Here is a 15,685-nt window from a genome sequence, read left to right on the forward strand (position 1 = left end):
AAAGAAGAATAGCATGCATGCATAAACGTTTTTTCACTATATCATAATTTGCTCCAACTATACGATGAATTCAGCGGCAGTCAGCAGCTCCAAAAGTTTGCATTGGTGCACCTCGAACACATGACCTAATTTCTTAAACTGCAAGTATGCCGAGTACATTGTCGTCCAATTCTATTAGCAACGGTAATGCCTAAATTAAGACATTTTCTAGTTATAAACAAACAATCAACGAAATACTATTTATCCATACCTTCTCATTTATCAATAAAAAAAAATTTTACATGAAAAAAAAAGAAAAAAAAGAGTTAAAATAGCAAGAGCGATAAAAATGATGATTCTTATCATTTTGTTTGGCCGTCTATATATAGAAGACCATAAAATCATCATTATCTAACAAAATTAATTTGTATTTATTGCATTTAATTTGAATAAGTAAGAAATTATCATATTTTAGTTTAGTATTTAATTTACATGATTTGAATTTGACTTAATACATATAATTTAATTTAATTTAATTATTAGTTAAAAATATCTCAATTGCTTATTTTATTTATAGATTTATTATTTTAATTATTAATAATTTAATCAAATCAATTAATTAATATACATAATTTATACCTAATTTGATTTAATAAATTAAAAAATACTACCAGAATATTCAAAGAAATAAATTAGGAAATACTATTAAAATAAATTGATATAAATTATAATTATTATGTAATATTTAAATATCTAATCAAATCAATTAGTTGATATAATTAATCTCATAATAAATTGTATTTAATGAGTTAAAAGAAATAAATCGAGAAACACTCTCAGAAGCATGCCACGTCAGCTTCATCATTAAGTGTAGAAATCTGATTTTTATATAATAGAATCGAATAGACGTTAATTCATATATAGTATATAAATAAATTTAATTAGAATAAATAAGAATTTATATATTTTATTTTAGACTTTATAAATGAAAAGAATAATTCACTAATATAACGAATTATAATTAATGTAGTATAATTAATTAAGTAATATAAATTATAAAAAATTATATTAAGAAAAGAAATATTTAAATATCTAATCAAATTAATTAGTTAATATAATTAATTCAGTGCAATAAATTGTATTAAATGAGTTAAAACAATTAAATCGGAAACACCCTCCGAAGCATGCCACGTCAGCTTCATCATTAAGTGCAGACATCCGATTTTTATATAATAGAATAGATATACTCAATAAAAAAGAGAGAATTCATTTTTCATTTTCCCTTCAACGGCTATGATGTAGCCGTTAGGAATCAATGGTTGATAGCCGTCATGCTCTACAGGTAGACCTCTTTTCCGTACATACACTTTACGTGAAACCCGTAAACCCTTCCTTTTCTAAACCCCTCTTTTAGGGTTTAGCACTCACCTCGCCACTCTTCAGCACAAGAGAATCCACCACAGCAAGGAAAGGAACGTGAGTTAATCTTTCTTTTCTTTTTCTCTCTTCTGTTGATTCCTTTTGCTATTTATTTATGATTATTTTGTGGTGAATTGGTGATCTTAATATATAAGAACACTTCTTTACGCCTGAACCAAAATCAGACGAAATTTAGGTTAGAATGGTCTAATTTTTCATATTTTTGTTAGATGGAGGTTAATTAACTGTTTCTGTGAAATATGTGTGCTTGTTTGGGTAAAGAATAAGCTGAGTGTTAGGTTAAATGGAAAACCTTTTGTACTGATTCATTGTTTGATGAATTTGTTACTCTGGTTTATGTGGGATGGGTTCAATGTTGCATTTTTTGAGTAATGTGATTTACATAATGTAGCTTCAGTGATTACAATTTCTGATTTTCCTTCTGGCTGCAGAATGGCTTTCCTCAGTAGAGCTGGAAATATACTAAGGCAAGTGACAAGTAGGAAGATCAGTTCGGATTTATGTGAAATCCCGTCTGTTTTCCCGTCTGTACGGTGCATGTCAAATGCTCCAAGTACAAAGCTGTTTATAGGAGGTGCGCCGTTGTGGGATTACCTGAGTTGCATCCATGAACTGGCATACTTTTTCACCTTTAGTTGATAATAACAATTATGCAATGAACATGGTTGTGTTTATCCGTTGCAGGTGTTTCGTATTCCACTGATGAGCAAAGTTTGAGGGAGGTTTTTGGGAAATATGGTGATGTTGTTGATGGTAAATAGTTGGATTCTCTTATTGCTATTTTTTTGTTGGTTTGGGATTAGTTTCTAGTTAGTGATTCAATGTTAATTGCTGTTTTATCTTTTGATTTTTGTAGCAAGGATAATTGTGGACCGTGATTCTGGCAGATCCAGAGGATTTGGGTTTATTACTTACAGTTCGGTTGAGGAGGCGTCAAGTGCCATTCAGGCCTTAGATGGGCAGGTATGCAGATTTGCTGCTTCTATGGTGTTAGTAATCATGTCATTGATACATTTCTGGAGCTACATAGTTTCGTGTTTAAATCTGTTGAAGTATGGATGCTATACTTGTCAAGCAAATTTTGTGTAATTATATGTAGGTAATTTTTTTAAACATTATTTTTTGAATTTGTGCCATAGATATTTCATGTGTGTCAGTTTCAGGGATGTAGAACACTTCTACTTCTTGTGTTTTATGTGTAAATTTCTCAACAACTTATCTTTGATCCTAGCAAGACATCTTCTTCCAGTGATGCTTTGTATCTTGTAGTTTATATTTTCCGGTGCTACATCGACACTTCATGATTTTCTAATTTTGCAAATATGATGCCCAACATCAATAATACCTATTTATAAATTGCTTCTTAATGACTGTAAGGACTTTTTCAGGATCTACATGGTCGCCGAGTTAAGGTAAATTTTGCAAGCGAAAGACCTCGTGGATTTCAAGGTGGTGGTTTCGGTGGCTCTTTTGACAATGCTCCCTATGGTGCTGGAGCTGGTTCTGGATACCAAGGTGGTTATGGTAACTCTCCATATGGTGCAAGTTCAGGTGGTGGTGGCAGCTATGGTGGTGCATATGGTGGAGACAGCTATGGATCAAGTGGAAACACTTACAGCAGTGAGAGTAGCCGAGGTTATGGTGGAGGAAACGATATTGGTACTTATGGTAATGCTGCTGCTAGCGGTGGAGGCTATGGTGGCTATGTCCCGGCTTCTGGATTTGACAGGAGCAATAATTACAACACTTCTGCTGGATTTCCTAACAGTGATAACTATGCCAACGCTACTGGTGGTGGTGGAAACAGTTTCCCCAGTAGTCAATACAATGGAAGTGCCATGGCCGGGTATGGCAGTGGTGGTGTGGGTTCTGGCAGCAGTTTTGCCAGTGGATATGGAGCAACGGGACATGGTAGCACTAATGAATGCAATAACGATCAAGGAACTGCTGTGGATGATTTTGGAGGCTCCATGGACTAAAATTTCAAGGGTGACTATGAGGAATCCGATGCTTATGCAAAACGGGCTTGATTTGAATTTAAAGAGTTCTTAGGTTTCTAGTGCTCTGTTTCATAACCCCTCTGCTAAAATTTCAATTTTTGTTGCTTGGTGGTTTTTTTATTGGGTCCTAAGTATTTGATTGAAAATTTATTAGGGGCAAATTTGGCGTAAAAAAAAAAAGACAAGCAGGTATTCAAACATCTTGCGTCAATGAAGGGTCTAGGAAAGTATATCAAAGGCAAATTTATTTAGCTATAAATATATTTAAAGACATCACAATTTTATCAAGACAGTATCAATTACAAGTCACTATGCACAAAATTATTACTTATTTTTCTTGTATTTGCAGTAATTAATTGGCCAAGAGAACCCATCGAGGTAGTAATGGTTATAGCTACTTTTTCAGGCAAAGAAATCTGGTAAGGGTTATTTAATGTAAATATGACATGATGTTAAAATGAGGTTAAAATAGCGGAAGATATTGTGTGTTAAATAGATGTAATAGCTTACTATTCTTACATTCCTATGTTCTATTTCATATCAATATTCATCTTCATCCATACAGTACAATGTCTTTTGTGCATCTTCAAAAACAGAAGAACCTTTCTTGGTCCTTTCAACTATTTGCCTTATCAATTGTGTTTCCAACTCATCAAAACTACAACTTTCATCTTCAGTGACATCTAAGTCATAAATACTAGAGCTTTGTTCTTCCAGTATTGCAAGCTTGCCATCGTCAACGGCAGAACAATTTCCAGAATCATTTGCATCACAGTGTTGAAACCCTGATGCGAGTAAATCATGTGAAGGCGAACCTTCTTCGTGGTCATTATGATGGATGTCTATTGGTGAATTTTCTTCACAGTCACCTATATTTATCAGTTCCTCATACGCTTCATTGTAAGCATCCAGAGCTTCACCTGATAAATTGAGAATTAGGGGCTGGACCATAGGGTCACAGACTTCATAAGTTAGCATGTTTCCACCATTAGAGGATGACTGTGCTCTTTTTGAAGAACCCTCATGCTCTAATTCCATAAACCGCACTGTCCTCTGGCTATTTTCGAGGGCTATCTCGAGCTCCTTAACTCGTTCCTCAAGCCGAGATTCTGCAACTTCGTGTAAGCGCAGAGTCAGTTCATGAGGTGAAACTGCATATTCCCCAGGAAGAGGTGTAATATCACCGGCATCATCGTCTGACTTTGCGTGGACAATTTCTTTCTCCTTGAACAAGTCAGCTCGCAACTCACCTTGAGCCAAATCTGCTACAAAATTGGGGTCAAGCTGCAAGAATTTGTGCACCATTAACACTCATGGACCCAATTAAGAGAAAGTAAACATCAACCAAAGAGAATCATGGAATACTACAGATTGCAGAGGAAAACTTTTGGTGGATAATTGAAACCAGCATGAGTTTCAAGTTAAACACGGCATATAAAACTTCGCAAAGGGAGCTAAAATTGATTTATTTGTTGAGAGCAACCCAAGATTCTTGGCCAGGAAATAAATTGTTACAGGTATAGGTTATTCTGTCATTCCATACACGGAAAAACAAATTGTAGCACTTAACTCAAAGATATAACACACGCAAAGACGCCAGGCATGGCACAAAAAGATACAGTCCCATACAACATTTTGTGCATGTAGGATCATGTAATAAGGAAAATGTAAAGATAAACATTTATAGACATCTATACTTGCCTCAACAAGTTCAGACATTTTACTTTCTAGACTAGATGCATTCATTTCCAGCCCCAACCTCTCAAGTTCAGCTTCGAGCTCAGCTTCAATTTTGCTCATGGATTCTAAACCATCTTCTTCCATCTGAGCACATGATTCTCCACACTCCATTCTTGGAGAGTTACGCTTTCCAGGGGATAATCCAGTCAGCTCCTTTCTGTAGCACGAATGATCAAAAGTATCTCGCAAACCGTAATTTTCATTATGCAACTCCTTCACGGTCATTGAATCTTTCATCTCAAGTTCTTCTTGTAGGTCTTGAATCAAGTTATCTGTCTGATTCACCAATTCTCTTAACTCTTCCATTTCTCGTTTATTTGCCATGACAGAGGTTAGGATCCCAAAAGAAACCCCAAGACTGAAGAGAAATATTGCATCTGATGATTATGAATGTGCCAAGAAATTTAGTTATCAAAGTAAAACAAATGAAAATCAAGTAATGGAGGCATGATATCCACCCACAAAAATAATAACATAAATCATTAAAAGGTCAACATTTCCAATTGCTTATGCAAATAACATTTTCGTAAGTCAAGAACTATCAAGTATTAACTATACCATGTTGTGTATGGATGTATTTTTCCCTGAATGCATTGTTGGAAGAGCTCAATCTTTGATTTCGCTCACCGGCTGAATTAAATTTTATCTTCTTGGCATCATCCAAAGATCCAACTTCTTGTAAGGAGGGGACCCCATAAACATTTTCATCTTTTACTTGGCAAGCTTCTTCATGCAGCTTGTATTCCTTGCTTCCAATTGATGGACTGAAAGAAATATCATTCCCTCTGCTAATTATTCGGCTTCCATCACTTACAAGAAACGGCCGTGTGTATCTATGTGGTGATGAAGGAGAACATACAACATACTTTTCCATTTCTTCGTGTTCTTTGTATAGCTGAGCCATGAAACAACTCTCTATGGAATTCAAAGGTCTAGTAATTTTCCCAGATAAAAGTTTTGCCCTAAGTGAGGTTTTATTTCTGAAAGCATTAGGGACGCCCACCCCTTCAGCAGAAGAATCAGGAAGCAAGAAACCATGATTTTCGCCAAAATTTAAGGTTTCTTCATTTCCATCTTCAACATCCTTAAAGTGACCATTTGGTGAAAACAAAACATGTAAGTTGGATATCGATAGCAAATTCCGATCACAGGTTAGTTTTTCACCATCAAGCCCTCTGTCAGAAGCTACTTCCGTTGTAAAAAACTGATCCAACGAGTTCACATCTGTGGCCCTTCTATCCATAAAAACATCTTTGCCAAATCTATCTCTTCGAGCTAATTTGGCAAAAGGAAAAGTACAGCTTTGGGACTCAGGATTCTTAAGATATGAATCCTCTGACAACAATCGACACAAATCATTACCATTCTTTGATATGCTATTCCAATATTTAGCTAGATAGCCAGCTCCAGCAGCAGCCGCAACAAACCAAAAGTCCATTCGACTCACTCCTCAGTACCTCAGCAAAGCAAAAATAAAGCCACTACTATCCAAACTCTTCAACAATACAGATTTTCCTAATTCTCTCAATGATCAGCACTAACAAGCCAAAGAAAGAAGAACTTTCCATGAATTGGGGGAAAAAGCTTCTTTTCTGAGAATGAGAAGCTAAAGAATGAAGAGCTTGAAACCATACCCAAGAAAACAAAACCACAATCCTTGATTCACCAAAGATGCATTCCTCCAGTTTCTCCTCCCAATTCTAACCATAGTGTTTTTCATTGAGTCCCTATTCCAATCCTACTCTAATCATAAGAAACTATTCCCAACTTGAAGCAAGGAGAACCAATACAAAATTACTGGGCCAAAAAAAAAAAATCAAACAGGTTATGGTAACCATAGAGAAGCAACATCAAGAATTCAAAAGTTGAATTCAGATGTTTCTGTCAACTTCAAAAGCAGGAAAAAAAAATTGAAAAGCAAGCCTGATGAAAAATTGAAAACCAATCATTCAATTTTAAAAAAAAATTGCAAGAAACTATAAGCTATATATCCATGTAAAAGTAGCTTATTTCAGTGCAAAAACCCGTTCATTTATTACAAAAATATATATATATATATATTATTTTAAAAAAAAAACTCATTTGGCCAAAATAATCGAAGCAAATGCTCCCAAGTCGCAGCATTTCGAAAAATAAAAATTAGAATAACAAGAAAGGAACATGGCTTCTTGTTAATTTTCTTGCATTGGAGGAAAAAAAAAAGGGGAAACAAATAATGAATGTTTGAAAAATGGGTGGGGGTGTTGCGAAACGAAATGATGGTGATACCTTAAGATTGAGAATTGAGAAATGGAATCCGTTGAATGAGACCTTCAACAGCGTTATCTCCACAGAACGGAACCGGTAGTAACAGAAAAACGCCCTCAATTCTCAAATAAATAATTAAAATTAAAATATATGTAACGAAAATGAAAGATATTTCAATGCTGTTTTGTTTTCTTTCTTCTGAATTTTATAGGGCCACTGATTCTCAAGTCTCATCCACATTGTCGTGTTCGTGGATTTTATAGTGACAAAATTTGTTGAGAAATTCTTAAATATTTATTTTAGTGTTTTCCTTTTATTTTGTTAATTATCTCTTATATTATTATTATTATGGGTTTATTATTATTTTTAATTTAGATTTTAAGAAACTAATAAAATAAAAATAATAACAAATGTTTATTTAGAATATTTTAGGTTTAGATAAATAATTTTGGAGTGATAACGTTCATTCTTAATTTTTTTTAGTTTTTCATGAAAAGAAATTAAAAAATATTAATTCATATAAGAAAAGTTTTTTTTTGAATATATACTCAGATAAGTTCCTAAAAACTTTTGTATTTGACATTTTTATCCTCAAAAAAATTTTATTATATAAAGGTCCTTGAATTTTACAAAAATAAAATATACAGTTCTTTTTGTCATATTTTTGAAGATTTATTTGTCTAAGTAAAAACAACAGATCTAATTAAGATAGAAACTTATATGTCCTATTTTTGTAAAATTTAAAAACTTCGATATAATAAATTTTTTTTAGAGACGAAAACGTCTTATGTAAAATTTTTTAGAGACCTATATATATATATATATATATATATATATATATATATATATATATATATATATATATATATATATATATATATATATATATATACCCTATAATATATATAGTGTTTATAATTACAATTAAGTTAAATATTAATCATAATAATTAGGTATATGTTCTCTACTTTTCTTTCTCTCTCTTGTGATTATTTAAATTTATTTTAGCACCACCAGTTTATGGTGGTGGTGGCTGTCACCGCCGGAGAAGTCTCTTTGCGATGAACTGACAAGCCCATCAACAAGGTGCATATGTATTAAGCTCGTTACACGTGGCAACATTTGTGCTATCGAGGTACGCAGAATCTCTGCTGCATAGGCACAACTCCTCCACCCTCTTCTGTATGGTGATAACATTCTCGAAGTTTACTTTGTCCCATGAAAGTGATTAAATTCTTGTGCATAATTGTCACCTCATCTTGCAAATCCTATTTCTGCAATTGAATTTGACTTGATCTCTACCTCATCGACAACAATGTCTTTAATCTCTTGAAGATCTAAATCTATCATCCCTTAAAACTTATATTTGGCATCTTTAGGGTTTAGGGTTTAGGGTCAACAATATCTTTAATTGTATTTATGGCTTGAGGATATGAAAATTTTTTTTAAATATCTTTATGACTTCTATCATCACGGATTATAAGATTTTTTCTACCTTCAAGTACATTAATTGTATCTGTAAAGATCTCTTCCACTTCATAAAATCTATCTGATAAATCAATTTTAATATATATATCACAAGGGATAATTTACCCTTTATTTTAGAGAGAATATTTTAGAATTCAATATATATATAATATGAGAACAAGAAGATTTGCAGTTTTGCACCAAAAACCTAAACCCGCTGTTATTGACAAATTCTAGTAATTTGGTGGAACAGTAATTGTCTTTGTTGTCGCTACCATTTACCAATGTTGATTTCTTTAGACAAGAAACATTTGTCATGTAATATAAATTAATATTTTTATTAACTAAATGGTTAAATTTATTTTTAAAAAATTATTTATTTTTTAAATTAGTTATTTAAAAAAATTTAATTAAATTTGTTTTTTAATTAGTTGCTAACGTAATAAATTTATGAAATTAAATTAAATCAATTCTAAATTAATATAATTTCATAAATTTATTATGTTAACAATCAATTAAGATTACTAAGTATGTGTAGTGTTACTTAATATGCTACATTTATAAATTTTGATATTGTTAACAATAAAAGTGATGAAAAGACTAATGTGATTAATTTAAAATTTTGACGAATAAATTTGATTAAAAATAATCTTTCAAAAGCTAATTTAAAAAACGAATATTTTTTCAAATAAAAAATTTAGGAAAAACAATCATTTGTACTCATGAACTTTACGAACGCTGACAAAAATATTCATTAAAGAAGAAAACTAACGTTGTATCCATCAAAGATGAATTCTGTACGACAAAAGTACCCAAATCCTAAATTTATGTTGACTTTTTGATAAAATTTCAGAATTACCCCATCCTTTATCTTCAACCCCTTCTCTCTTCTTTCCCAAATCTCAAACACTTCCATTGCCACTACCTTAACCACCTTTTATTCTCTACTACTGTACTAACCACCACTGCCGCCATCTTTCCATGCTGACGATGACAAAGACGACAACAAGGGAACCAGACAATCCATCCGTTCCCACGCAACGCTAGATGGAGAAGCTCCGGAAGTGAGACTAAACCGAGATCCAGCGCGCAAGGTCTTGTGGTGCGATTCAACTCCTCCTAGGTCCACTTCAACCTCATGGACTCCATGGAAAAAGGTCATATATTTACAACAGTACAAATTACAAATTTAATATATAATTAACGAAATTGAACTTTCTCACTCTCCCAAATCACCACCATCATGTGCAAGATTCCTTTGTTACTCACATGCAACCCCACCAAAGCAATCTTGCCAAAATTTTAATTTTTAGCATCCAAAGGTGATTCTCCTTCTGACATTGTATTGAAAGTGATGGAGGAAGGGTGGTGATGGTAATGGCGGTAGTAGAGTGTTGATAGGATTTGAGATTGGAGAAGTGATGATGAGAAGTAAAATTAAAAGTCAGAGTGAAGTTGTTGTTGTTTATGGCTGTGATAGTGGAGAAGGAGGAAGATGAGGCTGACGGTTGGTGACGGTGGCGGTGATGATGGTGTTGGTGAAGGAGGTGGTAAAATTGATGAAAAGAATAAAGAGAGGGTTGAAATTTGCTAAAAGAGGTATTGAGATTAGGGTTAGAAAAATGATAATTTTGGGTTTTTAGGTATTGAGATTAGGGTTTTTAGGCAATGGAGATATTTGAGATTTGAGAAAGAGAGGAGGGGTTGAAGATAATGGTGGGGATAATTCTGAAATTTTATTAAAAAGTCAACATAAATTTAGGATTTGGGTACTTTTGTCGTATGGAATCCATCTTTGATAGATACAACATTAGTTTCCTTTTTAAATTGGTACTTTTGTCAGCGTTCGTAAAATTCATGGGTATAAATAATTGTTTTTCCAAAAATTTAATATTTACTCTATTTTCATTCTTGAAATTTTGAGATGTGTTGCAAATCTTGGCTGCGCCTTAAAAAAGGAGTAATTTTCTCCTTTTTTTTTCCCTTAAAATATCAAGTTTAAAAGAATTTTGACCCAAAAAAAAAAAAAAATAAAAATGTAAAATAATTATGGTAATGAATACTTCAAGTAAAAAGTTTTTAACTTTTAATGGACCTAATGGAAGAAATATTATTATTGTTCAATTATTTGAAAATCAAATACTTAAAATTGGAGTCTTTTCTTTTCTTTTCGTCATTTTTTTATTTTCTCCTTTTTTTCTTTTATTTTCTCGTATTGAGACAAAAAATTTATTTTTGAATTAAGATCATCTAAAATAAAAAAAATGGTAAAATAATAAAATAAAAAATTAATTATTTTTATATTAAAATAGTGAGACACACATTTTATAAAAGTTATAAAATCAATAGTGATTAACCCGTATTTTATCATTATACCAATTTTTTTATTTTAGAAGATCTAAATTCTTTTCTTTAGTAAAAGAGAAGTCAGATTCTTAAATAATAATGCCAAATAAAAGTGACTATAACCATTACAAACACTTGCACAACATGTCGTGAAAGTAAATTCAATGGTAGTAACAACAAATCATAGACATATAAACATTTTCTTGTAACATGTTGAAAGTGGAAACGCTTTTTCATTAAGTATTTTAGTTTGGCCACGTTTCTGGTGATTATGTTTCTTGTATCTATTGGTGGGTAGAAATTGACCAACCAATAAAGAGATGACACATGGTGCTGTTTAGTGTTGTAGTTATCATAGATGATAGGATATAATCTAAAAGTTCCGTTCTCAAATGCCAGCAACACAATGAACAATGAGAAAAGAAATTTTTCTTTATAAAAATGATAAAATTAATATTAATTAATATAAAAAATTTAAAAAAAAAATTTCATTTTCTTTTTTTATGAGATGTTAAAATGACATTTTTTTTTAATTTTTAAAAAATCTCCTCTTTAGTCTATTTTAAATTTTTTGGGTTAATTAATGTTAATTTTATCTATTTTTTAAGAAAAAATTATTTTAAAAAAAATCATTAACAAAAATTTTATTTTTTATCATTAAATTTTGCTTATCAAAATACCCTTTAATAAATTATTTGTTTTATTAATTAAATTATATTTTTATCGAAAAATTTTAAAAAAATAATAATTAAATTATTTTTTTCTAAAATACCTACCCTTCAATAATTTTTTAATTATTAAGTTGTGATTTTACTAAAATTTTTGTTAACAATTATTTTTATATTTACTATCAATTTTTTTATATCAATATATATTATTTTAATATTAAATAAAAAAATCTTACTACTGTTAATATGTATAATAATTAATATATATTGATATTAAAAAATAACCTTACTAAAATTTTTTATTTAATGTTAAAACAATATATATAGATATCAAAAAATTAATAGTAAAATATAAAAAAATTTGTTAAAAAAATTTGGTAAAATTATAATTTAATAATTAAAAAATTATTGAAGGTTATTTTAGAAAAAATAATATAATTATTAAATTTTTTTAAGATATAATTTAATCAATAAAAAAATAATTTATTAAAGGATATTTTGGTAAGCAAAATTTAATGATAAAAAATAAAATTTTTATTAATGGGTATATTTTTAAAAAATAATTTTTTTTTCTTAAAAATAGATAAAGTTAACATTAGTTAACACAAAAAGTTTAAAATGGATTAAAGAGGAAGTTTTTTAAAAGTTAGAAGGAAAGACAATATATATTTATAAAATAGAGGGAAGAAAAATGTCATTTTAGCATTTCATAGAGAAGAGGAGTGGAATTTTTTCAAAATTTAAAATAAATTAAAGAGAAAGTTTTTTAAAAGTTAGAAGAGAAGAAAATGTACATTTTTAGAGAAAAAAAAAGTATCATTTTAACATCTCATAAAAGAAGAATAAAGTTTTCTCAAATTTTAATTTTATTCAAATTAATGTTTCACTAGTATATTATTTTTTTTTCTTTGCTAATGTTTAGTAAAAGCATAAACTTTATCCAGTTTAATTAATAAATTTATCGCAACATAAACGAGGCATAATACTAGTATATTATTTTTTTTTCTTTGCTAATGTTTAGTAAAATCATAAACTTTATCCAGTTTAATTAATGAATTTATCGCAACATAAACGAGGCATAATATCATATATGCCATACCCGTAGTCATTCTAGCCACCAGATGGACATAGCCACCAGAGACTACACCTTTTAGTTTAGCCCCTTGAGTCTTGAGTGCGTGAATTATTAGCATGGAATCTAAACTATATAAACACATCACCATGAACTTAGAAGCAGGCACTTTAATGACAACACAACATAGAGAGCTTAGAGTTGTACCAACCCTTCTCGCCAAGATTAAATCAAGAAAGGCCCACAAATAAAGAAATTAGTTTTAAGCAACAACCACCACAAGTTGAAAGAGACGGATTAACAATGTTTACAATATGGCATCGAGCTAACCATTTTAAGCAATTGACACAAAAAGGTACTTGAGTTGACGTTTGATCATGATTTCAATAAATTGTTGTAAACTATGATGTACGAACAGATAGATAAATTATAATGATATTCTGGCATTTTATTAATATTAAAATATAAATTAATTTTTAATTATTTTAATATTTTTAATTATATAAAATATTTAAAATTTTTTGTTTAATAATTAATAATTTATACTATTTAAACTCATTTCAAAAATACATGTTAAGAATAATACTGAACACGTTAATACGTGATAATATTTAAGTGTGTCCAAATATGTTCAAAAAATTTTTTTATTTTTTATTAAGACACAATTGGACATAAAAAAAATGCGTGTCCAATGACGAATCCAAAAAATTGTTAGTGAGGACAAAAAATATATAATATAATAATAAATTTTATAATTATACTATGGTATTATAAAATATGATTGCTCCTTAAATTATTTAATTAACAAATTAAAATAAAAAAAAATAATAATTTAAAATTATAACAAATAATTTAGAATTTCATTCTTCTAAGTTTTATTTTTTAAAAAGATTGAATAATTTTTTTATTGTCAATACAACTAAAGCTAACTTCAAAAGAAGAAACACTAATAGATAAATAATATATTTTCTAGTTTCAACCAATTTTTAAAAAAGAGCGCCAATCCCATTTAATTTTGTGAATTAATCATCATAAGGTAAATCTAATATGAAGTTTTCAAGTTGACTGTGAAGAAAATTCTAATGGATAGAATTGAGCTAACTGGATCAACTTCTCCTTATCAAATGCAAAAAATATGTGTCTTGAATTCAGACAAGCTATACAAAGAAGCAATTCAGTATTCACCTCTATAAAATAATTGTTGAATTTTTGAAGTTGTCTATCAACTACTTGATAGAATATCTCAACTTAAAAATGATGCAAATTTAAAATCTTTTGAACTTTGCGTCTTGGTCTTTCTTGTGACACAAATATATCATCTATTTTTAGAATAGTAATATTATGTTTATTACAAAATAATGAGACTTCGTCAAGTAAAAGAGACCAATTATCATCTCTTATATTTTGCAACCGTTGCTTAGACACTTTAACCGATTCCATAAAATTTACAATGTCTTGATTATTCCTTTGTAACGCTTGAGATAACTTATTAGTAACTCTCCAGATATTTTTCATCAAGTGTAAGTTGAAAATGAATTTAAATGATTGAATGACATTTAATAAATGACATATTTTAGTTTTTTTGTTCTGAATTATTTTCATGTTTCTCAACATATTCAAGAACATTCACCACACAAGAAAACAATGAAATTAATCTAAGTACAGTTCTATAGTGTGAACCCATTTAGTGTCTCAAGCTCTTTTTAAAACTATTTCTTGATTCAAACCACGTCAACTAAAAATTTCTCCACTTTTAATGCTTCAATTGTCTTAGTCATCTGACTATATCTCTTCGTTTACACGAAACTCTAACAATAGTACACAAATTAATTAATAAATTAAAAAGTAAAGCAATTTTAACTTTTTTTTTTGGTAACAGTTACAAGAGGTAACTGAAGTTGGTGGCAAATAATGTACATAGAAAGCATAAAATATTTCCTTCAATATTAAAGTTTTCAAATCATTAAATTTTCCTTGCATGTTACTTGCACTATCGTATCATTGTTCACGTACTCTTGATAAACTTAAATGATATGTTTCTAATAATAACTTGAATGCTAATTTTAAAGATAAGCATTGGTATTAGAAACTTGAACAAGACCAAAAAAATATTCCATAACTTGCCTTTCTTTATTCACATACCTAAAAAAAATTGACATTTACTTCTTAATAGGAATATCGTGGGCTTCATCAACCAAAACATTAAAAATTCATCCTCAAGATTATTAACAATTGATGGTTTTCAGTGGCTAAGAGAATGAGGGTTGAATCTTAGCCCCTTTTTTTTTCAATTACACTTGCTGGTCTTTGTAACAACTTCAGGAGACTTTTTGATTTTTATCTCGTCCCAAGCCACGAGACTTTTTCGTTTTGTCTCGTCACTTGTCACGAGATATTTTTCGGCTTTATCTCCTGGGCAGCAGAAACAGAATTTAAGTAGAAGAGGAAGAAATAGTACACCAAGATATATCCTGGTTCAGCTGCTAAGTGCAGTGCAGCCTACATCCAGTCTCCATCACAACAATGATGAAATTTCACTATAATCAATTTTGATTACATACACCAATTCTCCCTAGGAACTACCCTTCCTATCTGGGACAAGTCCAGAATTCTAAACCCAATCCTAAATTTGACTTGGTCACTGCCAAGCTTCAACTGTAAAGTGCTAACCCAACTTACAAGGGGATTCCCACAGAATCATGGAACACAACATAGATGTACAAAGG

General features: G+C 30.2%; 2 protein-coding genes across 2 annotated transcripts; one reads left to right on the plus strand and one right to left on the minus strand.

Moving 5' to 3' along the window:
• Window positions 1-1,341: 1,341 nt before the first annotated feature.
• Window positions 1,342-3,750, plus strand: LOC112716286 (uncharacterized). Its single transcript, XM_025768158.3, has 5 exons — window positions 1,342-1,455; window positions 1,851-1,993; window positions 2,104-2,172; window positions 2,276-2,382; window positions 2,808-3,750. Exons 2-5 carry the CDS (start codon window positions 1,852-1,854, stop codon window positions 3,396-3,398), a joined length of 909 nt encoding a protein of 302 aa, XP_025623943.1. The 5' UTR covers window positions 1,342-1,455; window position 1,851; the 3' UTR covers window positions 3,399-3,750.
• Window positions 3,751-3,888: 138 nt separating this feature from the next.
• On the minus strand, window positions 3,889-7,671 carry LOC112716285 (uncharacterized). Its single transcript, XM_025768157.3, has 4 exons — window positions 7,428-7,671; window positions 5,718-6,956; window positions 5,121-5,536; window positions 3,889-4,703 (listed from the first exon to the last, which is right to left on the minus strand). The coding sequence occupies exons 2-4, from the start codon at window positions 6,595-6,597 to the stop codon at window positions 3,960-3,962; spliced, it is 2,040 nt and encodes a 679-aa protein (XP_025623942.1). The 5' UTR covers window positions 6,598-6,956; window positions 7,428-7,671; the 3' UTR covers window positions 3,889-3,959.
• Window positions 7,672-15,685: the final 8,014 nt, after the last annotated feature.

This window comes from Arachis hypogaea, chromosome 10 (genome assembly GCF_003086295.3).
Source record: "Arachis hypogaea cultivar Tifrunner chromosome 10, arahy.Tifrunner.gnm2.J5K5, whole genome shotgun sequence".
Lineage (NCBI taxonomy): Eukaryota > Viridiplantae > Streptophyta > Magnoliopsida > Fabales > Fabaceae > Arachis > Arachis hypogaea.

What these genes read in the sequence shown, in the direction of transcription:
- LOC112716286 (XM_025768158.3), top strand. Translation starts at nt 1,852, where the DNA reads ATGGCTTTCCTCAGTAGAGCTGGAAATATACTAAGGCAAGTGACAAGT. An exon ending in TACAAAGCTGTTTATAGGAG is followed by an intron (nt 1,994 to 2,103) that starts GTGCGCCGTTGT and finishes TATCCGTTGCAG; the next exon opens with GTGTTTCGTATTCCACTGAT. An exon ending in TTCAGGCCTTAGATGGGCAG is followed by an intron (nt 2,383 to 2,807) that starts GTATGCAGATTT and finishes GGACTTTTTCAG; the next exon opens with GATCTACATGGTCGCCGAGT.
- LOC112716285 (XM_025768157.3), bottom strand. Translation starts at nt 6,597, where the DNA reads ATGGACTTTTGGTTTGTTGCGGCTGCTGCTGGAGCTGGCTATCTAGCT. An exon ending in ATACATCCATACACAACATG is followed by an intron (nt 5,537 to 5,717) that starts GTATAGTTAATA and finishes CATAATCATCAG; the next exon opens with ATGCAATATTTCTCTTCAGT. An exon ending in AAATGTCTGAACTTGTTGAG is followed by an intron (nt 4,704 to 5,120) that starts GCAAGTATAGAT and finishes AAATTCTTGCAG; the next exon opens with CTTGACCCCAATTTTGTAGC.